The 27,093-nt window shown below is 43.3% G+C and overlaps 4 protein-coding genes across 4 annotated transcripts; all 4 read right to left on the bottom strand.

Moving 5' to 3' along the window:
• Positions 1–1,198: 1,198 nt before the first annotated feature.
• sumf2 (sulfatase modifying factor 2) lies at positions 1,199–4,144 on the bottom strand. The gene is made up of 9 exons (XM_030100864.1): positions 3,949–4,144; positions 3,732–3,879; positions 3,535–3,649; positions 3,005–3,049; positions 2,775–2,925; positions 2,540–2,595; positions 2,029–2,113; positions 1,802–1,943; positions 1,199–1,724 (listed from the first exon to the last, which is right to left on the bottom strand). Exons 1-9 carry the CDS (start codon positions 3,989–3,991, stop codon positions 1,622–1,624), a joined length of 888 nt encoding a protein of 295 aa, XP_029956724.1. The 5' UTR covers positions 3,992–4,144; the 3' UTR covers positions 1,199–1,621.
• A 785-nt stretch (positions 4,145–4,929) lies between these two features.
• On the bottom strand, positions 4,930–11,494 carry cct6a (chaperonin containing TCP1, subunit 6A (zeta 1)). The gene is made up of 13 exons (XM_030101171.1): positions 11,253–11,494; positions 10,587–10,650; positions 8,869–9,003; positions 8,608–8,781; positions 8,394–8,497; positions 8,035–8,305; positions 7,665–7,747; positions 6,505–6,601; positions 6,228–6,375; positions 5,827–5,960; positions 5,588–5,690; positions 5,405–5,477; positions 4,930–5,318 (listed from the first exon to the last, which is right to left on the bottom strand). Exons 1-13 carry the CDS (start codon positions 11,387–11,389, stop codon positions 5,246–5,248), a joined length of 1,596 nt encoding a protein of 531 aa, XP_029957031.1. The 5' UTR covers positions 11,390–11,494; the 3' UTR covers positions 4,930–5,245.
• Positions 11,495–12,263: 769 nt separating this feature from the next.
• LOC115395974 (protein NipSnap homolog 2) lies at positions 12,264–20,731 on the bottom strand. Its single transcript, XM_030101687.1, has 10 exons — positions 20,594–20,731; positions 18,609–18,736; positions 18,483–18,528; positions 18,275–18,369; positions 17,138–17,208; positions 16,217–16,357; positions 16,093–16,124; positions 15,566–15,660; positions 13,880–13,963; positions 12,264–13,403 (listed from the first exon to the last, which is right to left on the bottom strand). Exons 1-10 carry the CDS (start codon positions 20,683–20,685, stop codon positions 13,339–13,341), a joined length of 849 nt encoding a protein of 282 aa, XP_029957547.1. The 5' UTR covers positions 20,686–20,731; the 3' UTR covers positions 12,264–13,338.
• A 475-nt stretch (positions 20,732–21,206) lies between these two features.
• On the bottom strand, positions 21,207–24,111 carry mrps17 (mitochondrial ribosomal protein S17). Its single transcript, XM_030101015.1, has 3 exons — positions 23,988–24,111; positions 23,633–23,776; positions 21,207–22,368 (listed from the first exon to the last, which is right to left on the bottom strand). Exons 2-3 carry the CDS (start codon positions 23,753–23,755, stop codon positions 22,051–22,053), a joined length of 441 nt encoding a protein of 146 aa, XP_029956875.1. The 5' UTR covers positions 23,756–23,776; positions 23,988–24,111; the 3' UTR covers positions 21,207–22,050.
• Positions 24,112–27,093: the final 2,982 nt, after the last annotated feature.

The raw sequence follows: 27,093 nt of genomic DNA, 5'->3' as shown, positions 1-27,093 counted from the left end.
GACCTATTTAAATATTGATCAAAAAGAAAAGCATTTGGAACTGTGCATCAAATTGTATGAAGGTGCTGTTATTGAGTTGGACAAAAATAAAGGTTTGCCAAATTAAAATAAAATTACTGATAGTGCTTGAAGCAAAATGGATCAAACGGAACTTCTCTCACTTTCTAACTGCAGCAATTCAACTGAAAAGCGTCTGAAACATCTGCAACTGCACATTAGTCTTCTTAAATCCAACTATTAACTCACTTGTAGGAGGAAATGCAGGAGATTCTAGTGAGAAGAAAGAAAGTTCCACCTGCAGGATGGCCTTGCTGCAGGACCCACTGTCCTCCTGCTGGATCCACCGGCGCTGATTGGAGGAAGGAGCTCAGGTGTGACTGAGGAACCTGCAGCAGCAGTTGGTCATTTTGTTCAGTTTAATTTGTTTTCTTTTCTTTTTTTTTCTTTTTTTTAATCTCACGTTTTTGAAATGTGAGGCTGCTTGTTTTCTGTTCAAAACGTCCAAAAACAAAGAAACTTTTCAGTCGCGCCTGTCAGAATTATGACAGCCGCCGTTTAAAGTCCACACCTGCTCCCCAGAACACGCCCACGTTCAGAGTCCAGGCTCCATGTTGGTGAAATCTGCAGGAAGACGCCCTGCTTTCTTTCTCTAATCCATAAAGTCTGGGTCTTCAGGGCTTTAATTTCACTTTATTTGACAGGCGCATTAATTAAAGTCTTGTTATGCAACAGACAGTCTGCAGGTTCAACATGTGGATCGATCCAACACTTTGACATGCAAATCTACATTTTTTTTTTATTTTACAACAGATAATGTAAGATTTTTTTATTATTTTAATGCTTCATAATGGAGATGTAAGAGGCTGATCTTTTGACTGAATTTCTTCATGCATGAGCTGGAAGTTACATTGGTTTTAAAATAAAGACATGATTTCATTAGTTTTAACAGATTCTGATAGTATTGATTTTGCAGTCTTAAAGAAGAGTTATACAACTTCTGTACACGTTTGGTGTTGTAAACACATTTCACTAATTTTACAATTATCCTGGGGCCCACGTCAAAGTTACATAACCTCTTTCTGGACAGAGATAATGAGTGATTATAAAACAATGCATGTGTTAAATGTTTAAATAATATTTTCTTTTAATTTAAAAAAAAAAAAAGGTCGTTTGTTTGGTTAAGCTGGATACAATGTGAAAGTAAACAGATTGAGAAGGACAACATTAGAGAAGCCTCTGCTTCACTAAAGGACACATCTACTCTCCGGTCACGTACAACCACTCGACAAAAGACTGATCCAGCGTGACGGGAGACGACCGGCTGCTGCTGTCAAAGAGAGGCGCTGAAAGGACTCGCTGATGAATGTGGAAGAAAAGAAAACAGACATGAAACAGTCTCTGTTTGGACTGAGCATGAGCAGAATGAGATGGAGATGAACCTTTTCTGAAAATGATTCATTTATTGATCCTTATACACCGAGATGTTCTCCACAGGAGAAATACACTCTGCCACCGTCATTTTATTCATCACTGTGTCGCTGTCACTCTTTCTGAACTGGTCTCTTTTATTTAGTCATGTAATTAAAGACTCTCTCCAGGCTCACGTGAACTCTTCTTGTTTCTACAGTTCTGCCTTGTCTTTGGTCCTCTGCTGTTTCTGCGCGGCGTCGGCGGCGCATCTGAACCCCAGGTTATCCGAGGCGGAGTCGGGAGTGTTTCCCATCCTGTGGAATCCAAACCCACATTCAGCAGGAGTTCATCATTTAGAAAAGCAGTGCGTTTAAAGCCACAGTCATCTCACCGGGTCGTGACCCGAGCCTTGTGATTGGCCGAGCCGTCCACCGTGTCGATCCAGGACGCCCCGCGCAGCACGAACATCTGCCGGGCGGACGGAAACGGCGAGGACGTCCACTCCCACGTGTTCCCCATCATGTCGTACAGCCCTGCAGGAGGAGTCGCACACCCTGATCTCTGGTTCCAGAGGATGAAACCTCCGTCTGTGTTTCCAGGCAGCTCGGTCTCAGTTACCGTAACTATTCTGAGGAGGAAACGCTGCGACGGGAGAGACGCCGTGATAGCCGTCCTCTGCTGCGTCTTGATCTGGAAACGAGCCCTGACACATCCAGAAAATAAAGAGTTAAAAAAAAACAATCGGATGTCTGTGAACGCTAAGAGCCAGAGGTGAGGCGGAGGGCCAGAGGAGGGGACGACCGCCAAATTACATCTAGTATAGTATTTCTCACAGACAGAAAAGCTGAAGTGCTTTATAAGGAATAAACACCCAGCGGAGATCAGACCTAACCCCATGAAGAGGTATGATGGGATGTCAAGAAATAAGAAAGGATCCAGTGGGATAGGCTAGATTTAGCTGATGAGCAAGTTTAATTTAATAGCATCATTGACATAATCAACAGATAAACTGGTGTTATTAAACACTGAATCGAGGTAAAAAGCCTCTGCTTTCAGGGTTTTCTGGTTTAGAGGAGCGTTAAAGGCTCTAAAACGCCGAGCTGTTCCGGCTGCTGCGGGTCGTACAGACCTGCCACAGGTTGCTTCTGTTGGCCTGGAACTTATTTCCCCACGGATACGTCCGGCCTGGAGCACAAACAATGAAGTCAGGATTCAGTTTATGAGCAAACTTGATATGGAAAAAAAAATCCCTCATTGTTGATGAGAGAAATTCTTGTGTGAAATCTCAAACGTAGTTAAAAGTCTCTGTATTTGTAGAGAAACGAACTGCTTCCATGTTCAAACTGTCGGAGTGAGCGCCGCACCTTGCAGCCCGCCGCGCGCCGCCCACTCCCACTCCTCCTCCGTCGGCAGCCTCTTGTCTTTCCAGCGGCAGAAGGCCAGGGCGTCATTCCAGCTCACCTGAACCACCGGGAAGTCCAGGCGCTCGCGGATCCCCGAGCCGGGTCCTGAGGGCTGAAGAGTGAAGGATGGGAGGCGTGAGAGCAGCTCAGGACATCCTCACCTGGTGGAAGGGAAGTGGAAAGCTCCTCACCTGTCTCCAGGACACCCGCTCTACCGGCAGCCACCACGGAGCAGACTGCAGAAACACGAGATAAAGATCACGACTCTGACTCTCTCCATTCACCTTCTCTTGGTTGTTGTTTTTCAGGAAGAAAATACAAAGGTTGCAGGTTCAAATACCAGCCGGGCCTTTCAGTGTGGAGTTTGCATGTTCTCTCCGTGTGTGGGTTTCCTCAGACTCCTTCTGGATTTCACAGCCAAGTAAATTCATTCTTTTAACAGAAGGTTTCCTGCTTTATACCTACAAAGCTACGTTCAAACATGATATAAAATAAAAACAGAACAATATAATGTATTGAGTGTGAACTCATCCTCTGAGTATCAGGACTTCAATAAGGCTGATAACATTGTTTAAATTAAAATGTAAGCAAAGGAACAGTAGTTTTACCTGAATGCAAAACTGTGAATTAGACTTTCACATAAACTGAGATCCTAAAATGTTTTGTTCTGGGCAGTGATGAGCTGGATCCATTAAACCTGAAGTCACAGTGAGAGCAGTACCTCGATCCTCTGCGTGACTTTGCTTTTCAGCTCATCTGACACGAAGTCCTGAAACACAAAACTCCAACCAAACGTCTCCGCTTCAGTTTTATACTTCTCGGCTCGGACAAACTCTCTGTGGAAACAGAACAGAACGCCGTCTCTGGCTGAAATGCCCGCACTGATCTGAGATCCGCCTGAACGCCGCCGGTCCTCACCTGAAGTCGGAGTTGGTCACCGGGTATCTGTCCATCCTGAACGGCAGGACCGGGACCTCTCTGGCCGGGGACTCCCCGTCCCTCCCGTCGGCCGCGCTGGTTCCCATCAGCAGGCTTCCTCCCGGGATGTCCAGCATCTCCTCCGCAGCTGGGAAGCAGTTTGAAACTCATTGTTGTGTTTTTATGTTGGCCACATTACAGGGAGTGTGAAGCTCACCCGCCACTGACAGCAGGAGCACCGGAAGCAGCCACGACGCCATTAGCGGTGATTTTCACCAAGAAGGTTTAAAAGAACATCGACAGGAAACCAGGAGGAAACGCGACGTTTAACATTAAACCGAATATAAACTTCTATATGTTAGATATTCTTCTTTTATCCATCCTTTCCTCTGGGAAAATGGTGCAACCATAAATGAGCTCCGTGTGAAATGCGCAAAGTGAAACGTTCCGCTTTAAACCCTGGTTTTGTCTTGGTGTGAATTTAAAAACATTTGAGATCGTAATAAAAATGACAAAAAATGTGATTTGATCAGGCTTCATTTAATGTTTGAGCGTTTTTCTTAATTTCAGAGATTCATACTGGAGCCCAATAAAATACACATAATAGGAATACCAGATGAACTGGCTTTAATATCAGTCTGTAATTTTGTATTATGTATTTAATGTTTATTCTGATATAATATACATTAGGAGTTGTATTTCAGGATCAGTCTACTGAAACTAGTTCAAACTTTGATGGCTCATTGAGTAAAATAGATGAATAATTTCAAAAGAAAGTTTGATATTTTAAGTTTTTTGTAAATTTGTGCTTTTTTTTTCCCTTTTAAACTGAATATAGGTATATGGTAAAAGTAAAAACTTTTTCACGAACTGAGGCAAGATATCGACCCACCCAGGACACTATGGAAAGATTATATCTCTGTGTAAAGCACTTTTGAGAGATTCACACAATCTACTGATTTCGGAACCGCAAATAATGAGCTGAAGTAAATGTAAATACTCCACATCAGGAGTATCCTGAAGGCGTCTGCCTCCTGCAGCACACCGAGGTACTCCTTATACATGTTATGATAAAATGATCAGAAAATCGTTTAAACTCTGCAGGACAGGACTCCTCCGAGCTCCAACACCCGTCTGACAGCTGGAACTTAAAAGGTACAACCTTCACAAACAGAACAAGAAACTTTCAAGAGCCAAGAAAACCTTTAATGAGTAGAAAGAAAACTGAGTGGCAGAGGTCAGTGCTTTTTCCGTTTTTTTTTTTAAACAAAATCTCATAAATAAACCAATCATTTGAGGGGGGAGGCGTTGAAAAATCCACGAAGAAAAAAAAAAAAAGTCGACCGATGACGATGATATCTGACAGACGCTGTGGTGACTGAACGCTGACGGCGGGACGTCCGTCCAGCGGGGGTGCTTCAGAGTGCCGAGAGGAGGGAACGCGTCGACCGGAACGTCGGGTGAACAACGGTCCCCGTGAGCATGAGAACGGCGGCGGCCTCTTTCGGTGACCTTTAACCTTTGAGGGAAGACATCCCGGCTCGCATGATCTCGTCCACCAGCAGGATGTTGCTGGCGATCACGGTGCTGTGGAAAAACACACACACACATAAGAAGTACGTTAAAACCCTGAGGAGCAGCATCAAATCCATCGGTTTAAGAAGGATCCTCACCATGAGTGGAGGAGCTGCTTCTTCACGCTGTAGTTGTCCCAAACGCCGGCCTCTCCGGCCACCATCGGCTCGCCTGAAACACAAAGACAACCCAACACTCCATCAGCCGGAGCTGAAGACGATCCATGTCCCTGTCATGGTAAGAGTTTAACCCTAAAGCCGGGATTGAAAAGTGTTTCTGACCTGTGCTCAAGTCGACTCCCACCAGCTGGCCGGACTCTTTGTACTCCGTCTGCAGCTTCAGCAGGGTCTCCTGGGGGTCGTAGCCCGAGTTCTGGGCCAAGACCTGCAACGACACGCAACCCATGAAGCACGCCGTGCCCAGTGTCGCACAACTTCCCTTGATATTCCCTCCTGCCACCAGCTGAACGGCTCTCTGTGAAAGCCGGAAACCTGAGCAGCAGCAGCAGCCACTCGCTCACCTTGGGGATGATCAGGAGGGCGTCTGCAAAAGCCTGGACTCCCAGCTGGGCTCTGCCTTTCACGTTGGGTTTGTGTTTTACCAAGGCGTCTGCCACGGCGACCTCGAACGCCCCGGCGCCGGACACTATGCTGCCTGCGGGGCGACGAGTTGAAAACAAAGCGGAGCTCAGAAAACAGCAGAGGAGCGACAGGCGGCTGAAGGAAACGCACTGGGGGAGTTTGTTCTGATCAGCTGAATACATGTAGCAGAGACCGAGGCTCTCCTAATGCAGAGGAAAAGACCAGAGTGACTGTGGCACAGACGTGGAGGACCGGAGAGCGCCACACGGCGTCTCCGGGTGTTCGCTGTGCGCGTGGCGAGGCCGCCGTTCGGAGAAGCCAGTCTCCCAGAGCCGCTTACCGTCCTCAATGGCGTTCTTGACCGCCCGCAGACCGTCCCGCACCGCGTCTTTGATCTGTGTGAGGGTGTGTTTGTTGGGTCCCTTCACCAGCAGGGTGACCGAGCGAGGGTTTCCACACTTCTCGATGAACGTGTACTTCTCCTCTCCCTGCAAACGGCATTGTGGGAAATCATCAACAACATTATCACTCAGAAATTTCAAAAACATGTAAAGGTAAAGAGTTACAAAAAAAACAAACCATGAGTTAATTCCCTCCTCAAAAACCCCGGCACTCACCAGCGTGTGTTCATAAACCAGACCGGCGTTTCCCAAACACTCGGGCGTGAGATCATCCACTGAATTCATGGCGATGCCGCCGCAAGCGAGGGTAAGCCTGCAGAGGACCGGCACATGGCGCTCAGGGTTTTGTTCTTCAGTTCAATATGGTTCAGGAGCGATGAGTCAGTGTGTGTGTGCCAGTGCCACATGTGTGTTTCTACCACATGTGCCCGTACCGCTACATGTGGTACGAGCACACACCTAAACTGGTTTCATCTGGCAGTACATGGTAACATGGTTTAACTGAATGTCAGCAGAGGAATGTATAAAACTCTCATTAGATTTTGAAATACTGAAAACAAATAAATGAGCAAGTAAAAACCAGGCGGTCTCTTTAAGTTAAAATATATTGGAAACAACCTTTAGAGGCATGCACGGCGATGACTGCAAACAGAAACACAGTCAGGAGCAACAACACCGACAATCAGACAGCGGCTCCACAGAATGAAAATTTAACGCCTAAAACACAAAAATCAGAAAAAAACTTTCAGCCTGCAGAACCTGTTCTAAGCAATTTTCCCTTTTCTGAGTAAAATGTTAAAGATTGATGGAAGCCGATTCACTGCTTCATCCAGCAGAGAGCAGGAGCGAGTAAAACACAGACGGAGGGTCGACTTCAGTGAAGAGGAACACATTTCAATCTTTTTCCATTAAAAGGCGACCAGGGCATTGTTCTTATTTTGGTGGGATTGTCAAAGTGCTTTTGGTGTCTGTGTGTGTCATATCATCTGATCATGATCTGATCTGCTCTGCAGACAGACGCCGCCTTCAACAACATAATCTGACCTAAACATAAAAATGTTCACAGACCGGATCCACAGCAGAGGAGGGCAACGAAATCTGCCACTGCTCAACTTATCAAGAGCCTGACAGGTGATAAGTGTGTGTGTGTGTGTGTGTGTGTGTGTGTGTCTGTGTCACAAATCCTTGACAGACCGGTTGTGACTGCTGTGGTTCTGCGGCTGTGATTATAAAGGCGCTGGGCCTCCCTTGTGGTCTTGAAGAAAACTACCTTTGTGAAAACTCTGGATATATCGGCAGGCTTTTTGTGGACGTTCTATTCTTGTGAATAATTAAATTCTTTCTGCCTTTCATGGTGAACGGCTCCTTCCTCTCACCTCTCCATGTTCCTTCTCTTGGCCCTGCGGAGCGCGACGATGCCCTCCTTGGCGAGGGCGTCCAGGGAGAACGGGTCGATGCCCTGCAAAACAGACAAATACCTCCGTTTCACTTCAGTTCGGGTCAGAATAAGAAGCCCGCTCCGCGTGAGGGATGTAGATTGTTCCGATCCGCTGAATACATGTAGGGGAGGAGCAGCAGACTCTCCTAATGCAGAGGTACAGATCAGAGTTTCTGTAGCACAGATTTCAGAGACCAGGGGAGCCACGCCGGCACCCTGGGGTGTTCACTGTGCTCATGAGACCACACACTGTTCACACTGCAGGATTTAAGAAGTAATATTTGAATTTACGTTGCTGGAACCCGTACCTTCTGGTTGATGACGACGAAGCCCTTCTCCCCGTTGGGGCAGACTTTGTTCTTCAGGGCGATGATCTTCTGCACGCGCTCCTCGATGAACTTCCTCTCGGCCGCCACCAGCTTCTCCCGCTCCCCGGCGCTCTTGTAGAAGAAGCCGGAGTTGACCTCCGTCTTCTCGTACTCCAGGGAGACGTTGCAGGTCAGCACGTAGGCGTCCTCCACCCTCTTCTTCATGTCGGGATGTCTGGCTCCGTGGTCCAGCACCAAACCTCTGATCAGTCTGAGGCAGGAGGAGAGACGCAGCAGTGCTCAGACTCCTCGGTGGAGGACTGAGTCACTTCTGGGCTGATCCGAGCGACAGAACTCACTGTGTGTCGCAGTCCGTCTTGTGCTTCATCTCCATGATTTCCACCATGTAGAGATCAATGGGTTCGTTTGGTTTGGCGATGGCGAGCACAGCGTCGACCACAGCCTGCAGACAAAAGCTTCTGTCATCAAACACAGCCAAACGACTGTGTTCAAAACCCGGAAGCGGCCCCCCATAAACCCCGAGCAGACAGGCTCCAGGCTTTCAGGCCTCACCTCAGTCAGCAGGTCAGCCAGCTCTGCGTGGACCTTGGTCCTGAGGGAGGTGCGAGCCACGTTGATGAGGGTCTCTCTGTCCATTTCCCGAGTGACCTTCACTTCCTCCAGGACGGTCAGCGCTTTGTCTTTCGCCGCCTCAAACCCTTCGGCGATGATCCTCGGATGAAGACCCTGCGGCACAAAACGAGCAGAGTTACAAACTCAACCGTCCCGCGTGTGGCCCTCCCCGCTGGCGGCGGGACTCGCAGGACGACTCGCCTCAGAGACGTAGAGGTCCGCCTGCTTCAGCAGCTCGCCGATGATGAGCACGTTGGAGGTGGTGCCGTCTCCCGTGATGTCGTCCTGCGCTGTGGCCACCTTCGCGATCAGCGACGCCGTCGGGTGCTGAATTTGCTGGAGTTTAAAACAAACAGTTAAAAATGTTTATCTGTAAAGAGTCAAATTCATGTCAACAAAGACGCCCCTTATTTTTCTCTACTAAACTTCTAAGTGGGTTAAGTGGGTTAATTTTCAGCATTTATTGAAAAAGCATATATACATTGATTTATACGTCCACATTCTGTATCAATCTGGTAGACTTTCCCTCAGACTCTATCGGCACAGCCGCCCTGCAGAACAGCCCCGGCCTGCGACGCTCTCTAGCCGTCACAGCTGATTAATCTGTGACGTCTTGTGGCCCCTCTGAACTTTCATTAACATGACGTTGTGTTCCATCTTTTGTGTATTCGGGCGCGGTTCCACAGGTACATTATGCCACATTCGTGTTTCTAAAATTATACAGCCACACATCTGCACACAGTGAGAGGGTGGAGTGTTATTTGTTGTTGTGGCAACACCTGGGCAAGAACATATTTCTAGTCCTGGCAAATCAAACTCCTGGCATCTTTCAAAGGATTAATAAGTTTCTAATTCATTATTACTGACTTGAAACACTTTTTATTTCTAACACATGTCACAGCTTTTGTTAAGCAGCCTAAACGGAGTTGGACTGTCACAGATTCAGCTTTAAATCAACAAGTAAAGGTAAATACCATTAACCCACAGTGTCAACCCGTCTGAAGAACTTATGGAAAACCAACATTTTTCTCATAAGTTTAACAAGTTCTCCAGAAAACGGGTCACCTTCAAATATGTGCAATCAAATATGTTATTGTTTTAGAGAGCAGTTGGAACATAATCCTTTCAAATATCTATCAGTTCTTGTCACTGCTGCATTTCTTTTAGTTCTGGATAAAACACAATTACTCGGAATGAGTCAGTAAAACAGACACCAAGCTGTCAAACTGAAGAAAACACTTAAACAAAACAACAGAACATAAGTAATGCTAATGCTGCACTTCATTATTAAGACTACAAGATATGGACGTCACCATGCAACATGTTCTGTCAGAAGTATCCTCATTTTGACATTATCTGACTGCAGTTTCTCTTTTGTAATTCCATTATAAAATCTACTAAATCCTGCAAGTTCAGGGATTAAACACATTCAGATGAATGTCATGGAGATGCACGTCATACAAATACTTTAAATGTTTATGTAATGTGTAAAAGAAATAGAACTAGAGATTATGGGAGGTGCAGCGGTGAAGCAAGTAACCGTGTCAGTCTGACTGACAAAGCAGGGGAGAGGAATCAATTTAGGATGATGCGTGGCAAGCCAAAATATGATAAGAATAACTATTTACTTCAACTGAAACCCCTGTCACACTGACATGAGTCCTCCCATGATGATTTATTTTCCCCACTTTGAAGCAGGATCCACCACCTCAAAATAGCACCGAGCAGGATGAGCTGCCGCCCCAGAGATGATGGGCTTCATTAAAGTTGACATCTCATGAGGACAGACTGCAGCAGCAGACAGTGGCATTGTGGGTGTGGTCACTCACTGGAGTACAGTACAACAGCAGCCGGAGGGCAGCAGCAGATCAGATGTAAGGTGTGTGTGTATGTGATTAGACATGTCATCATCTACTTACCATCTCATGTAACAAGACGTTTCCATCTTTGGTCAGCTTTATGTCCCCCGCACCAGACACCAGCCTGCGGGTCCAGACAGCCAGAGGGGGGTTCAAGTTAACTGGAGGCAAGGAAACTCAAATCTCCGGTTCTTGTCATGCTGAATCCAATCAGGGTCTTTCCAGACTTTTCCAGAAGTGTGTGCAGAAATGCTAACTGCGGATTATAACTGCCATGAACCTGTCGGCTCACATAAAGTCAGCAAAAACTGCACAGAGTAAAAGACAACTTATAGTAAGAAAACTGTTTGGTGGAACGTCATTCAAATGATGCATATTCTTTGATAATAATACATTTTGTGGGAAAATGGTAAGCTTTCATCATGTGCTAAACGGCTAAAGCTCGGATGCTAACATTAGCTCAAAGCGGATGACGATGACTGGGCAGGGCAACGTGCGCCGGGAAAATCCGCTCCGGTGAGGCCCAACTCCGGCAACAATGTGCTTTAGTTTGTTCATTTGGGACAGACTTGGATTATTTTGAGGATTACAGTGGTGACAGCTGAGTGCACAGCTCTGAAAACCAACAGCAAACCGGCGAAGTGCTATTAACGTTAGCATCTTAGCATAGTTAGCATCCGTTAGCATTAGCAGGCGTGCTGCACAAAGGGCTCCGGCGGCGCTCACATCTTCATGGTCCCCTTCGGTCCCAGGTTGCTCCGCAGTACGTCCTGCAGCCCCCGGGCCGCGCTGATGTTGATGGCCAGGGCGGCCTGGGCTCTGGCCACCTCTGCTTTAGGGTTCAGCGCTTTCACGGCAGCCATGGCGAAGCGGCACGACCAGCGTGTAGAAGTGAGAAGTGTCGCCGGTAGGAAGAGCGCGCTGCTCGGGCTGAGACGCTCTCGGAAAGGGGAGTCTCTTTCCAGAAGGCTCCGACACGTGCTGCCCTGATGCCTTCAGGTGGCCGGCAGAAAGTGGGACATTCCGCTTTTAAAACACGCCCGTTTACGTGAACGCAAAATAAATGTTGCGTTTACTGACCCGTCACAGCAGCTTTCCCGCTCATGTTTACAAAACATGTTTTAATTGTAACACATTTATTGATTAAACCAGCCACTTTTTATATTTTTTTCCAGAATACAATATTTTCATTTAAAAAAATGTTCAAATAATTTGAAATCGAGGCTTTTACTCTGAAGTGTAATCGTCTCTTTCTTGTGTTGTTAAAATTAAAACTAGTTAAAACATGTAAAAGTACTATGAAACTGCAGAATTGCTTTTGTTTTAGGGCAACTGTTTTTCTTTCACTGTTCTGGATTGTCCAAAAGCATTTGGCTTCACCGTGACAATTGGATAAATCAAATATCAGAGGGAAGTCCAAGCTTGCAAAGTTTACTTTGCACAAATTGGCCACAAAGATGCGTTCATGCTTAACATTTAACCCATAAATAGGTTTATTTTCTATGTTTGGGTTAGAATGAGATCTTCTTGAAACCTCCTTGAAAACGACTCCAATCAAACTTCAATACTGAGATTCTTCAAATAAATCAGGAAATGTGTGCCCATGTAACACACACACACACACACACACACACACTGTTCTGTGTGTGATATTTCACACTTTTCAATCACTCAAAGCTGTGGAAAATTAAAATCACAAAATAGCCAATAAACACACCATAATTGGACATATTTTCATTTTCATCAGAAGTTTAATTAAATATGTACATCTAACCTCATTAAAGCACTGCATTTCATATTCACCACAATAGGAAATTTTTCCTATCCAGTTATCAACATCAGACAGTGACAGAAAAGCCCAAACATTCAGATTGTCCAAATCTCTGGCCTCATCAACAAACCCACTGTGGAAATCTAAAACTGGATCATTTAAAGAGACCAGAGGTGAGATACAGGCTGTCAGCTGGCCACAGCAGCCACAACACAGCAGGCGGATTTATGAGTTATTGCCAATGAAATCAAGTCTAACATTAATTCATCCCAATGCTGCATTTTAGGAAAAATCAATCTGGAGTCCTGGTCAGTTAAACATCGGAAACAATCTTTATGCATCTTCATAACGGCATTTTTAGACGTATCACCGTATCCAGCTATCTGATTATTGCTATACTACATAATCTGATGGCTGCATTGAAACCGTGTAAACAGTCATTGGATGTATGAGTGGGATGAACACTTCATAAAGTCCGACTGACGCCCCGAAACACAGGTTTCAATCACTTTCACTGTTGATAACAGATCCTTTGTAAACAGCATGTTCCTCCTCATTACATTCTCCACTTCCTCCCATGAGTAAAAAAATCACTCCATCTGGTCAGTAACTGTTATGAATTTTAGTGCAAGACCATTTAGCAACAACATTGAAATTTAAGACTTTTTTTTTCAGCATTGAACCTGCAGTCAAACATTAAATGACTTTAGAAGTTCAACATGTTGGGGGGGGGGGGGCAAACATCTCATTTCATAGACGGACGTGTGTGAAAATTAGAAGAAGCCCACACACACACACACACACACACGCTCCCCCTGAATGGATCAGTAACACACTACGACAAGAGGAGTTCTGGAGAAAAACCCATTTAACCTCATCGAGAGAGTCCACACAGAAACCAACAATAACAGAGAAAAATAAAACAGAAACAACGGAAAAGAAGCCCGTGGCAGTGCGCACTCGGATGGTTGGTTACTCTCTCTTTACAGATCAGCACAGCGGGAGCAGCGGCCGTCCAGCTTCCCCCCGCGGCGCTGCCGGTTACTGCAAGGGCGAGGTCTTCATGGGAATCATTATCCTGGACTCCATGTGCTGAATGAGAGGGACTGGAGGGACAAACAACCGTTTCAGCAGCTGGTTCTTCAATTAATGCACTGTAGACAAATCAGCAGCGTAAAAAAAAAAAGGAACCAACGAGTTCCCCTTTTAAACTGCTGACATAAAGAAGACGACTGTGTTCCTCTGAAGGATTTCTTTCTGTGGCGCTCCACCAGAGTGGATCTTCATGGTGCAAACACGCTCATTGTTCTCTTAAGGCCTTCAGCAGCCTGTACTTAATCCTGGTTTTTCAGCTTCTACCTCTCAAAAAGGAAAAAAGTTCCAGCTTCCTTTATTTTATTCTGATTGTTCATGCAAGACATAATGAATAAGCGTTAACATGGGAATAAGGGTCAACATTCATACGCAATTTAGACTTAAATTTGTAAAACACCATCCACTAAACGTTATAATTCCTCTTGTAGTGAATACTTGACAATATTCTCCATCAGAAAGGTGAGATGAGGCACAAAGCCACAGTTACCTGTATAGTAAACAATCTTGTCCCATCCTTCACGCTGCCACGCTGCATTTCGGATGTTTTCTCTCGACTGCAGATCTTTATAAGCTGAAACAAACCAGGAATCAACACTCAGTTTTTTCACAGGTCAAACAGTGAATTTGTGAAGAACAGGTTGATAAATGATAACGCATAAAGGAAACAGTCTACCAAACAAATCTACAATTTGGACAAACTCTCCCATTTTATTTCTGTTCTGTCACCACAGACGTTTTTGGCACACACACTTCTCAGTTATGGTATCCAGGAAATTCAGAGGCTTCCATGAACTGAGGATGTACTCATTACGCTGGGACACAGGACTCCCTGAGCTGCTTCATCAGACCACAGATTAGTAACCTCAGTGTCTCAGTGTCCACTATATAAATCCAGGATCCTAGTCATATTATTATTTTTTGAATAAACTAGGGGGGGGGACTCGATTAAAAAAAATAATTAATTAGGGCCTTTGTAATTAATTAACCTCAATTAATCGCATATCGATATTTGACCCGAGATCAGTGAGAACCTTTTTTCTAATGGATTTTGGCATAGTGAATCAATATAGTGATACATAAGCTTAAGCAACAAAACACTGTTCATTTTTTCAGCAAGGAAGGAGGAATTTAACCAAGACAAATAAACCTATACACATTGATTAGTGCAACTTTTGTTGGGCTGGGCGAAGGTCCTTGAAGTAGTCGGAGTGACGTCCTCTTCAGCTCTAGCTGTATGCGAGGCTTGCGTGTTGGCCGCTGCTGCGACATGCTTAGCATTCAGTTGATATAGCAGGCTCCATGTGCTGCGATGGTATGCAAATTCTTTGCTGCACAATGTGCATCCAGCTTTGGTTTTATCCACGCTGCCATCCGCTGGCTTTTTAAATCAAAATTTTCTGTGCACGAGACCAAGTAGTGCGCTGTCATCGGGAGCAGTGTTGCCAACTCCCCAGTAAGGAAAGTCACTATTGGCTGTCCTAAAAGTCGCCAGAAGTCGCTAGATGAGGTCGTTACCTAATTTGCAATTTGCATGTAATTGTAATGGACGCTGTAGGAGAGAGGAATAACGTCATGGGAGAAGCAAAATGTGAGTTAAAAAAACACCCTAAATATGGTTAGAACTACAAATGAATTTTCTTCTGTTGATTCTTGGTTTGTCAGCAAGTGAACAGCGGCGTATTTGCGCACACGCGATTCATTTGAAGTGTGGAGGAGTGGTGTGGGTCTCCTCTCTGCTCTGCCTGCAGGGGGCGCTGCTGAGACTGGACGCCTGTGAGTGCTTTGGGACGGGGGAGGGGCTCACGCAGCACCGCAGCTCATTGAGGACAGCAGCTGCAGAACGAGACGTCCTGTCACGTCTCCAGAGCTCCAGAAAAAGTCGCTAAATTTGTTGCTAGTCGCTTTTGACAAAAAAAAAAGTCGCCAGGAGGCTTTGGAAAGTCGCCATATTTAACGAGAAAGTCACCAAGTCGGGAGCTGTTTCGTTGTTGTGTCACAGCGAAATATGTCCGGGTGAAACTCGTCCGGTGACAAACGTTCCGCGACAATTTGCGATAATTTTTTTTATCGCGTTAAAATTTCTGTAATTAATCAATCGTAACTTGCGTTAAAGTCACAGCCTTAGAATAAACATAACTTTTGGAAGGAAAAAGAACACATAACAAATGCTCACCCCATAAGTGATGAACTGTGTACAAACTTCCGATCTGTGAGAAAAATCCTCCCACAGCCTCCTGGTTCTGCTGGCGGATCTCAATAGCTCGAGCCCTGCACAGCACCAACAGCATCACATGGAGATAAACAGTTAGCATCACTGAAATTGTCGTCATCACTGACATGAGACGAAATCCCAACAATTACATACAAGCTCATATCATAACCTCAGGATCACGTTAATCCCCCCAGAGAGTTTGGATTTAGGTTAAAACAGGCAAATTACCCAGAAAAGATCAGTTCAACCAGGCATGTACATATTAAATACATTAATGACAGATCTGTCGATTGTGTTAAAAAGAAATCTGCTGTATTGTTGAGAATCATGCAGTATTTGTGCGGGTAAACACTACCGTTGACTCAAATTCACCTGCAACAATCTGCGAAACCAATGAAATGGCAGTGAGCGTATTTTTTTATTCATGTAGCGGCTCTTCCAATCTATCCAGTTTTGATGCTTAAAAAAAAGATCAACCGGAGCCTCACCAGTAGTTTCCCCACTCGATCATCGTCCCTGGCTGAAAAACACAATCGTGAGCGTCCAGGTCATCTGAAGGAAACACATTTATCCGTCGCAGACGGCGGTGAGTCATGAGAGAGAGAGAGCTACCCTGAGTTGGTACGAGCGCAGCTCGTAGATGTTGGGTCCTGGACGAGGGGCGGGTTCGTTCCAGAAGCTGAACTCCAGCAGCAGCTGGTTCCTGCGGGACAGCAGCATCTTCCCTCGCTCACTCCGGTAGTCCATGAACCCCTGCAGCAACGACACGGCAGAGCGCTCCGCTGAAACCGCTGCAGGATAACGAGTCAGCGGGCTGAACTGGTTCCAGATCAGTTTAGAGCTTTAGCGTTTTCACACCTGCAGCAACGTCACATCACTTCTGTGAGATAAAAATCACAACACAAAAACCATGGATTCATAATCCCAAACAGCATGAAATGATCACTTTTAGAAATATAAGATAAATATAAAAGTTAGTGGAAGCATTTTATGAAGAAAAATATTTTTACAGCACTTCCTAGAAATTGTACATTTATTTGAAAAAGGATTAAATACAGGATGGAGTTCTCAAACAGGGAAAGTGAGTCAGTTATTTAGAAACAAAGCTTAGCTGAAATAAATTCCATTCTAATAGCAGGTCTACTGGTTCTGTGTGGGTTTGTTGAAATAAATGACGAAATCCTATTGGACCACTGTGCGACTCAAATTTTTGGTTATTGCAATAACAGTCTCTCACTTTTATGAATTTCTGAGCAAAAGAAAAGAAAAAAAAAACACTGGACTAACTTTCACTGTGAACATCATAACTCCAGAAGTTTGAATTTATGAAAACTTTTTGAAACGCTTTGTGAAGTTACACACAAAAACACAACATGTGATCAAACTGAGGCCCCAAACTGCACCAGTGTGATTCAAAGCCCGTCTGCTGTGATCTTTACGTCTCATTTACAGTTTGTCATTGAACGGTGCGCCGATTAGAAACCTCTGGATCAGCAGCTGCCGGTAAACTCCACTAGTCCAAGCAGCCGTTACCTTATTCTGCCTGAGTTTGTTCATGACTTCGGTGAGAGCCGGGTATCCTCCCCGATATCTCCACAGGTGAACTAGAATAGAAGGAGCAGAGGAGCCAGGAATAATGCAGCTCTTTGACGTGGTTCGTTGTGTTGAAGTTCGCTCTGGGCGAGATGCACAGTTACACTGGACTCGGTGAATTAAACTGATTTGGATTTTTTAAATACAGTCTGTACAACATAAAGCTCAGATAAACCTATGAGGAAATGCGTTACTGGGTATTCCACTAAAAGTATATGTATGGTCACAATTTAAGGTCATGTTTAAGATTTCTACTGAGACAGCAGCAAAAGATCCTCGCTACAACCCAGCGAGCATTAGGTGACAGTGCACGTCAGCAACATCGTCTGCAGGCATGCAAGAGAGCAGATTCTTTAAAATTAATGAGAATGACCAAAGCAGGACAGACTGTAAATCAGATTTTGCCAAAATGTTGAGAGAAGGTGAAAGGTAAATCTGTAAGACACCAGAAACTTAACCAGCAGAGACATTTAGACCAGCAGACTTAGCCCAACATTAGTTCATCTGTTCAGTGGATCCAGGAGGATTCAGTGTGTAACTGTGGTACAGACTAAATCCTGAAATATAAAGCTCAGAAGCGTTCGACATCTCCCTGCAGTGAAAAAGTGGAAATCCAGTATGACAATAATACAACAATGCGGTTTGAAGAATTTGGCACAAATGGAAAGATGAAAAAATAATCCAGGCATGAGAGGGACTCCATTAATCAATTTTCTTAATTTCGTACAATTTTTTAACCAGAATTAGTTTGAATGGTGTCGATTCAGGGATGAAATATGCTTGGAAGGTATCTTATGACGTTTAAAACCTTTTACATTCTTTTGTTTTCTTTAAATAGACATTAGGTGGCTTTATTTTTTTGTAAGTGTGAAGAAAACATTGAAATTAGTGAGTCCCAGTTTAAATAAACTACATATCAACCATCTCAATTTTGCTTCAATTACTCCATTGTGAATTTTTACTAACTGATACGTTTCTATAAGAACATTTTCTGCAGTTATTTAAAGCTGTTGGCTGCTATCATTCAGGCGGAGCCCTTGCCTTGAATGTGTTTAAACGTGACCACGGTTTTCTTACCCGCCTGATCCTGCTCTCCGTACCAGGTGTTCCAGGTGCCCACCAGCTCACACGGGTATTCAGGGTCTTCGTGTATGGAAGGCAGGACGCCCTCACTGCGGATAAACACGCGCAAACATGCGAAAAAGGACAAACAATACAGAGTTTACTGGAGGGCGACTTTAATGAGGATCGGCTGAGAGTTCACAGGAGAACAGGAACTTCGTACCAGAGTTCATTGTAGGCTTCCAGGCACTCGGGCTTCACATTATGAACTGCAAGAAACACACAAAACAGGAGTGAACAACAAGCCTCTCATCGGGGGTTTCACAGGATTAGTCACAGCGCCACATACACTGGATCTTGTACAAATTGTTGTCCTCCTTCTTGGCCAGCAGATGAGAGTGAGCATCTTTTCTCGGGTCCACCTTCCTCACAAAAAGAGATTTGAACCAGCTGTCTTCTCTGAAAGCCGCCAAGCTCCTGTGGACAGGAAAATAAATAAAAGCAGCACATTCAACAAGTGTCTCATCTGCTCCACATAAACAGCAGAAAACCTAACCAGCGAGGAAGGAACCTAAAAATGTACTTCACTTTTCCTCCTGCTGTATAATCCTATAGCTGTCTTAATAGTCGTACATCGAGCCCACAGTCAGTGAAAACACTCTCGGCTCAGGAAACTCACAGATGAAAGGTAACACTTCAGTCTCAACATGCTTTAAATGACCTTTCACACTCAGCCATGCTGCTCACACACCACTGACAGAAACCTCATTGCCACTGTCTTCATCAGGGACACTTCCGCCCCTCAACCAGGTGAAATGTGGGATTTCAATGTGGACCAAACACCTTCAGTTCTCCCCAAACGGCCCACTAGTCTGAACCAAGAAGGCTTCTGTAGTCTGATGAGCAATGCAGACGACTTAATAAATGCACAGTAATCCACAACACGCAGGAATGTGTAAGCACAGCTCAGTAAACATCTCATGGAAAGAGGCTTTCATCGCTTTATATCGGCAACAATGTCGCATGTAGACGGTGTAAAAATCCCCATAAGAGCAAAGTGCAGCGTTTGGTCTCCAGACAATAGTGAAGTATGTAAAAGCAGCCAATCCAAACTAGTGAAGCTCAATCAAACCGGGTATGCTCGTCCACACAAACTGCTGTGAAAGCACGATAAATAAATGTCCAAGCAGTTTTAACAAATGGTGCTGTGGAATGCTATGACAGTTATCCGTCTTCTCAGTGTTAAATGAATGTAGTCATGCGAGTGTAATTTTGTTACTAAATGTTACTTATTTCAAAGTCAGGAGTATTTACTTGAAGGCTTTTTCTACAGTGGATTAAGAAAACCTATAATACTTATAGTATAACACTTGATTTAAGCAATTAAAGCGTCTCAGGTCTTGTGGAATGCATGTGATCAATACTATGAATGGATCTAAGTAGCAAAAAACATACAACTTAATGCAAAAGAGCACAATGCAAACGAATTTCCGATCTACAGGTAAACTTCAGAACAGAAACTGCAATTATATCTGCTGAGTATTGGGCTTTGGCTTGTGACTGTTCATTTTTTTAATTCTCTCTTGAAAAACAATTTAATTTGAATACTATGAATCAGAATCTGTTATGCACATTTTGCTTTAGTTTTACTTTAAAGTAATGAAATCCACATCAAAACAAAGGACTTAGTATAGTTTGCTGCTATAAAACCCTGGGGTTTCAGCTCGTGTGAGCTGTGCATGCTGCAAAGGGTCTTAAGATTAGTCTCCATGAAGTTGTAAGCAGCTTTGACACATGCCCAGGACTTTAGCTTCTGGTAAAGAAACTGGGTTTTCAAGTTGCTCTTTAACAGGGAGGTGCTCACCCGGCAGTTTTCCCTTTTAATAATTATTAAACACAGCACAGTGTCGGGTTAATGCAGAGATCGAGCATGCAAAACACACACACGCGGCTGCACACACACACACACACACTGAGAAGAGGCGTTCACTGCTTTATGACCTTGAAGTTGTTATCAGTTTAACACTCACAAAAAGTTATAATTAACTTTTTATCGCAACGGGTCTGTTGTATTAGGTTGAAACTATTCCCTGCAAGCACTACTTTTTCCACAGTTTAAAAAAATAATACAAAAAAAACTAGCAGGTTTCGGTCTCCGCTGCTAAAGCTGCGTTAACCACAGTTATGAGCGTCACCAACGTTCACTTTAACTGCGCTAGCTTAGCCACCTAGCATCCGGCACTTTGTCATTGCTGTCAACTTAACTCAAAGCGAACACGCTTCAAAGTGGCTGTGACCCCCCGGGGCGGCAGACGCAGTCGGTAGAAGTCTAACCTCGCGGTGAGGGTCGGCTGTCCGCTCGCCCGAAGCCCGCGTTTCGTCTCTTTCAGGCCTCTGCCGACTCTCTGAAGGACTCGGGTCGCCATGTTTACGCCGAGGGCTCGCGGAGGTTTGAGTCGATTTGGTGCGAGCACGCGCACGAACGCGAGCAAGTCTGCGAGGAGCGGACGTGTTTGAAGGCACCCCGGCACAGGTCACCCACCAGATTAGATCCTGCTGAGAAAAAAATGGTTTGACTTTATAATAATTAATAAACTCCTGATGAAAATGCGAATCACACATGATCCGAAAGTGAACTTAAAACATGTACCGAAAACCTAATTTCACCTGCATCCTCCAAAAAGTTATTGAACTTTTTAAATTAGATGAGCAAAAAAAAAAAAAAAAAAAAAAAAAACTTCATAAAATGATACTGATTTTTTTTTTCTTGAGAAACATCTGTATAAGCAGATGTATGAATTTTCTTCCAGTGCTGGTTGGTATAAGGTTGTGTCCACAAAAAGACTGAAAAATCAGTCAAAAGTGTTAGAAAGTGTAAGATGAGTTAACAGTAAAAAAATAAATTAAATAAAAAATAATAAAAAAAAAATCCACAACTCACTTAGAGGTACATACATTTTAATATGACTATGCAATATCCTTTAAACACACATCTGGGTCAGGAATGAAATAAAATAACTTGTTTCCATATTACAGATAAAGACCCTAATCCTTCCTTTACATTTTCATGGTAATGTCCTTAAATTGTTGTTCTAAGTCACATTGTGGTAGCTGTCTCCTCAGTCATCTGGCATCTTTCTTCAGTAGATCTGTTTGTTTTCATGGTTAAGTCACTTTAGGCACTCCTAAACTCCATGAACCAGTTTTTCTTGTTAAGTCTTAATTGCGCCTATTCTTCTGACACCTGCCAGTTGTCTGGTGTGTAAGAAATCACTACAAGTCATCTGAGTTCAAATTATCAAAGTAATGAACAACAGATCACTATTATTCAAAAGCAGAGAAACAGGACCAGACCTTCTGTTGGAAGTCAGTCTAAATGTTTTGAGTCTATATATCAAACAAATGATACAGAGAACATCTGAAAACATAAGGCTCACAATTACTACAAAGACTCACACAAAGAGAGAATAAAGAGTGTGAAGAAACAAAAAAAGGAAACCAAAACAAAGAAAAGCTAAAAGAAAAGCAAAAAGGACACAAATAAATGCTGAGCACAGAACAGCTTATACATGCAAAATAACAGAAAAATCAAATGAACCACAACAGATCAAACATGTTTTCTTAATATTTTGTTTCAAAGCAGGACAGATTTTGGATATTTTTCATGTCTTATAATCCACCCGTAACCCAGGGAGATAACAAAGAGATCATATATACCACTTGCATGACAAGACTACTGCTTTACAGAGACACATTATGTGAAAACTAAATCAGTGCAGACTGGTTCTCTGTCATGAGGAGGACGTTTGCACTGGTGGAGAGTCCGCTGCACTGGAGGCAGCAGAGATGTTGAGCTCCTGCAGTTTTTCTGCCAGCGAAGTGTCCTGTTCCACCTCGAGGTCACTCAGAGACTCCAAAAACTCTGTCCCTGCCGCACGCTTTCCTGTCAGAGGGTCCACCACGCGGCCCACTTTGTGCACGATCTCAACCATTTCGTGCTTCACGTGTTTCGATCTGGCCTCAGGAAGAGCCTTGAGGAGGACGATGTCTCCCATTGTGCACTGCTGCAAAGCATCATGGGCAAAGTAGGTCTTCCTCTTATTATAGTACTACAAGAGAAGAAAAGACAGGGTTGAAGGCAACAGGGTAATGTGGAACAACGTTACTGTGAGCCACAAATGACATAAAACTTGATATAAAATGACCCTAAGTAAAAATAAACACTTTTCCAAACAGTGATATGAAATGTTAGGAAGAATCAACAACATAATTAAGACAAATGAGACCTGAGACAATGGATTAAGACTTTGTATGTGTCACATGTTTATGTGTACAACACAAATAGAAAGCATCAAGTAACTTCTAAAAACATACAAATTAAAGCAACACTAAGGAAATTTCAGTCTTCGTTGATTTTGGCGGCGCCAGTGGACAAAAGCAGTAGTGTTTTGCCTGAAGGAATACTACAGTTCCCATGAGGACTAGCGCGTGGCTTCGTAAATTGCTGCTCCGGGTGGCGTGCTGTCTAACTGAACTCGCCTACATTTGTTTCCAGTGGCTGTGTGAAGGACGGATAACGAAGAGGTAATGAATCTAAATGAATCTAATGGTGGCTAAACAATGTTATATCGTGATGTGACGCATGCCGTAAAGCAGTCCGCACATTTGGAGTTTTTTTTAGTGTGCAGGGTTCCTACCACCCTCCTCACAGCTGCTTAGTCCAAGTGAAAGCAATACTGACGCCCTCAGGCCGTGACAGAGGGTCATTCAACTAGTTATAAGTCGAAGTATCATCACAAAAGATATTAAAATGTTTTATTAAGGTTGAAAAGTTCCTTAGTGTAGGTTTAAAAAAGACTTGTAGTAACGTTACTAAAAAAGTATTAAAGAATGAAATGAGAGCAACACATGTAAAAACTGAATTGGCAATGTACTTGCACTAATTCCTAGTTCTGAGATATTGTTTGTGTCGCCTCACTTGATACATATTTACATACTAATTGTGTGGGTTATAAATCTAGTTTGTGGAATGCAATAAGGTGCTATACTGATGTTATACTGTATGATTACCATTTCACTGTATTTTGCACCTGAGAGTTTCATTAAAATCAGCTTTATGTTGAGATCGTGATCATTTTAAGTAGCAATTGTTTGATTTTGTGAAAAAATAGACACACAACAAAGAGAAATTTTAAAGTTCAAAGGTGATTTAAGCAGTTTTACCGTCCCGGCCCACTCAAGGTGAATATGTTCCCTGAACTCTGACATCCTTACACTAAACAGACTGTCATTATCTACCACTTACTTTGTAAAGCTTGCCCAGGTTGAACAACAGAACAGTAGAGCGCGCTCAGGTGTGATGAGAAGCCTCACCTTGAGCAGGTAGGGGTCCAGCACCAGCCTGGTCACCCTCACTTTGGCAGTTTTGTGCATCTTGGTGCCGATTACTCTGCCGATGACCCATTTAGCATGAACCGAGGCGTGTTTGACTGACATCCTGCAACGTTTCACTCAATCCTGCAGCAAAGGGAGATAATAATAACGACTAGTCATTCCCACAAACCGATGTGATTCACAAGTAGAAGTTGACATGAGGAGACCAACAGATAGCATTTTAGCTAACTTGTGTTATAACTCCACATCGTAACGATAAATGAAAAAACACTGAGTTCCTCTGTCGGTGCAGCGGTGCACAGTGGTGATATGACTGAATGAGCGCAATACTCACTGAGTTTAGCAGACTTTATAAACACGAGAAGGTCAAAAAGAGCTCATTGAGACAGCTCCTCCATGCTGCGGCGCGTCACCTAATAATGACGTCATACGGAAGCTGACGAGGGACTAAAATCGAAGCGATTCTCAAATTAGTTCCTGCTTATGAATAAATATTTAGTTTCGTGAAGTAATATTCGAAGATTGATATAAGTGTACTTCCCCCCGCCCCCCCCCCAAAAAAAAAGCATTCAAAAGAAAAAAAGTCTAGGACTAAAGTTCATGAATAATTGGGAACTCCTAAACTTCCCAGTTGTGAATGTTCCACTTGCCACTAAGCTCCATGAAAATCGAAAAATAAATGAACAACGACAGCCCTGACAGGGATGAAATAAAGCTAGCAAAGTCAGTAATGTGGATAGATCTCCCTTATAATGAAAACTGCTGCATATGGTGTGAGAAAGTCTGTATTTATTATATCATACATCAGCATTTGTGGTTGTATTGAGCTGTGACATATTAATACTGGGAACTTCAAGGTATTTTGTACTTTACCAGTAGCAACATCCTAGTTTGAAGATATTCCTAACCTGAGGGGATTTGGAAGTTTTCCAGTTTCCAGTGACTCATGAACACACCATGCTTGACTTTTACAGTTTTTCACAATTGCTAAAACACTAAACCCCATTGCCTGAACCAAACTCTCAGTGGCCTAAACTCATTTTTCGAATCAAACACTCTTTTGGCAAAAACTTAAACACTGTTCAGGTCCTATGCTCAATTTTCAAAACCCATCTGCTCTTTTTTGCAAAACCTTAGACACATTCTCAGTCACTAAACACATTTCACAACATTTTTGCAAAATTGTACTCACTAGCAGCAAAATGTGAACACAACTCCAACAAAGCTGTCATCTTTTACACACAACAACTCAAAACTGAACACACATATTTCTAATGATGTGATCAGACCAAGTGTGCACAAAGACAAGATGCTGGAGACTGAATCTCCAGGACCGTGACCATGCAGTAGTCTGCCTTTGTTTTGTTTGTTTTGTATTTATTTTGTGTTATGACAGTGAATTTAGATATCACTTTGACTTAGATGGGTTTTTTTTTTTCTAAATGCATTTCAAATACGTAAAATAAAAATTTTCTGTGCTACACACTCTGAAAACTGCTGGGTTACTGTAAAAATAACCCACATTGAGTGGAATTGCTGACCCAGCGCTGGGCCCAAAAGGGACCGAGTCAATGCTGGGTTATTTCTACCCAGCTGTTTGGGCTGAAGATTTGACCCTGATGCTGGGTCAAGATTTATCAGCGGGTCTGGGAAAGTTACTTTACAGTAAAAATGTAAACCCTCAGAATTCAGAAACACGTGCCCTCTGCCATGCAAGGCTGTCAAACCCTCCACTGGAAGCCAGCTGGGGTTCAGTGCAGTTCATTGACATGTAGAGGAAAAGATTTGAACTAACAACCTTACAACTGCTAGACAACCACTCTACCAACTGAGCCACAGCCACAGAAGTATAAGGAGGGGGATGTCATATGTCTTTTCGTTCTTAGCCATTGCAATAATCTTCTGCGAGAACACAGGACTCCAGTTTTCTGTTGCATTTGTTGCCAGAAGTCTCCAGATGCAAGAAGGAGAAGGAGTTGCAGGAGTGTTCAAAATGGTGATTTTGTTCAAATCATCAATTCACTCTGCTGGGTCGACACAATTCATCTAATTTGGGGTAAAAGTGACTCAATCTGCACAAAATCTAGGGCTACCCAGGAAATGGGTTGGGAAAATAACCCAGCAGGTTTAAAAGTGTGGACTGCTGCTGTGTCCTCAGTTATTTCATGTAGTGTCTAATGAATGATCTGAGGTGAGCATGTTTTTACTTGCTGTGTGTAAGATCTGAACGCATAGTGTGGTTTTGATCACAAGAGAACTGGTTTTGAGGCGATAATTCGATTTTGACAGAAATGTCTGAGGTTTTTGTGAATGTAGTGTGGATTTTTGGATTTGTGTTTAAGGTTTTGAGAAAATGGATGGAGGTTTCAAGAAATGTGTTTTAGCAATTGTGAAAAACTGTAAGAGCCTTATTGTCCGTTTGATTTCACTATATTATGTCAAACTTTATTCATCAATGAAACATGAGAGACACCAAAAACGTGCAGGATCTCGAGGACAAGGATCAGAGATCACTGAGTCCATGTCAAAAATGTTTTTCTTTCTCAAGTTCAAATTTCAATCAGGATATTTATGTTGTATCAACAAGTAGACAAGCTGCTATGTTTTTTTGTTTTTTTTTTTAATTTCCAATTGAAGGGGGTGGGATAAGGGGGTACGAAAGGGGCCACAATGTAAGAAAGTTTCCCAAACTCTTCCTCTTCTTCTTCTTCTTCTTCCTCTTCTTCTTGTTTTTTTTTTAAACAAAATTCTTGTTTTACTGCATTCATAAGATATTATCATAAAACTCTTTATTGAATTACATGTTCAGTTTTTGTTTCAAATCCACTTTCTACATGAACTTCTTTGAGAGCTGATTATAGATGCTGGCATTCGGAAAGTGACAGGGTCATCTGTGTGTCTTACACAGATTGAGTGACAATCACCCGGCACATCTATAAATGCTGCCAGCCTATGGCAAAGACATAGGTGCTGCAGGCGTGGAGCGAAATATCATATTTCAGCTGCTGTTACAACAATTTAAATAGAAATAAAAACAGATATATACAGATGGAAACTACTGTAAGCATTGTTAAAGTTAAGATAATTACTAAAACAACATACACAAACACATACATACGAGTATAGACTGAACATTCACAAATCTTCTGTCAGGGAACAAAATTGTCAGCTAGCAGTGGTGGATCTGATTATTTTCACACAGTAAAGGTTCCTCAGTTCACTTTCACTACTTCATAAAAAAAATTTGAAACGTAAAAGAGGACATGAAAGAACAAAACCGTCACTTTAAATTTTCTTCTAGGACTGTTAAGTTGTGGCCACAAGATGGTAGCATCTCTCCCTAAAGACAGACCCTTAAAAGACTGAGAAGAGAGGAGAAAAGAGAAGAAGAGAAGAGAAAGGAGGAGAAGAGAGAAGGGAAGAGGAGAAGAGAGGAGAAA

The sequence above is a fragment of the Salarias fasciatus genome, chromosome 10, assembly GCF_902148845.1.
Source record: "Salarias fasciatus chromosome 10, fSalaFa1.1, whole genome shotgun sequence".
Taxonomy (NCBI): Eukaryota; Metazoa; Chordata; class Actinopteri; order Blenniiformes; family Blenniidae; genus Salarias; species Salarias fasciatus.
The sequence above is the reverse complement of the archived record's forward strand: the minus strand, read 5'-3'. Positions and strand labels throughout refer to the sequence as shown.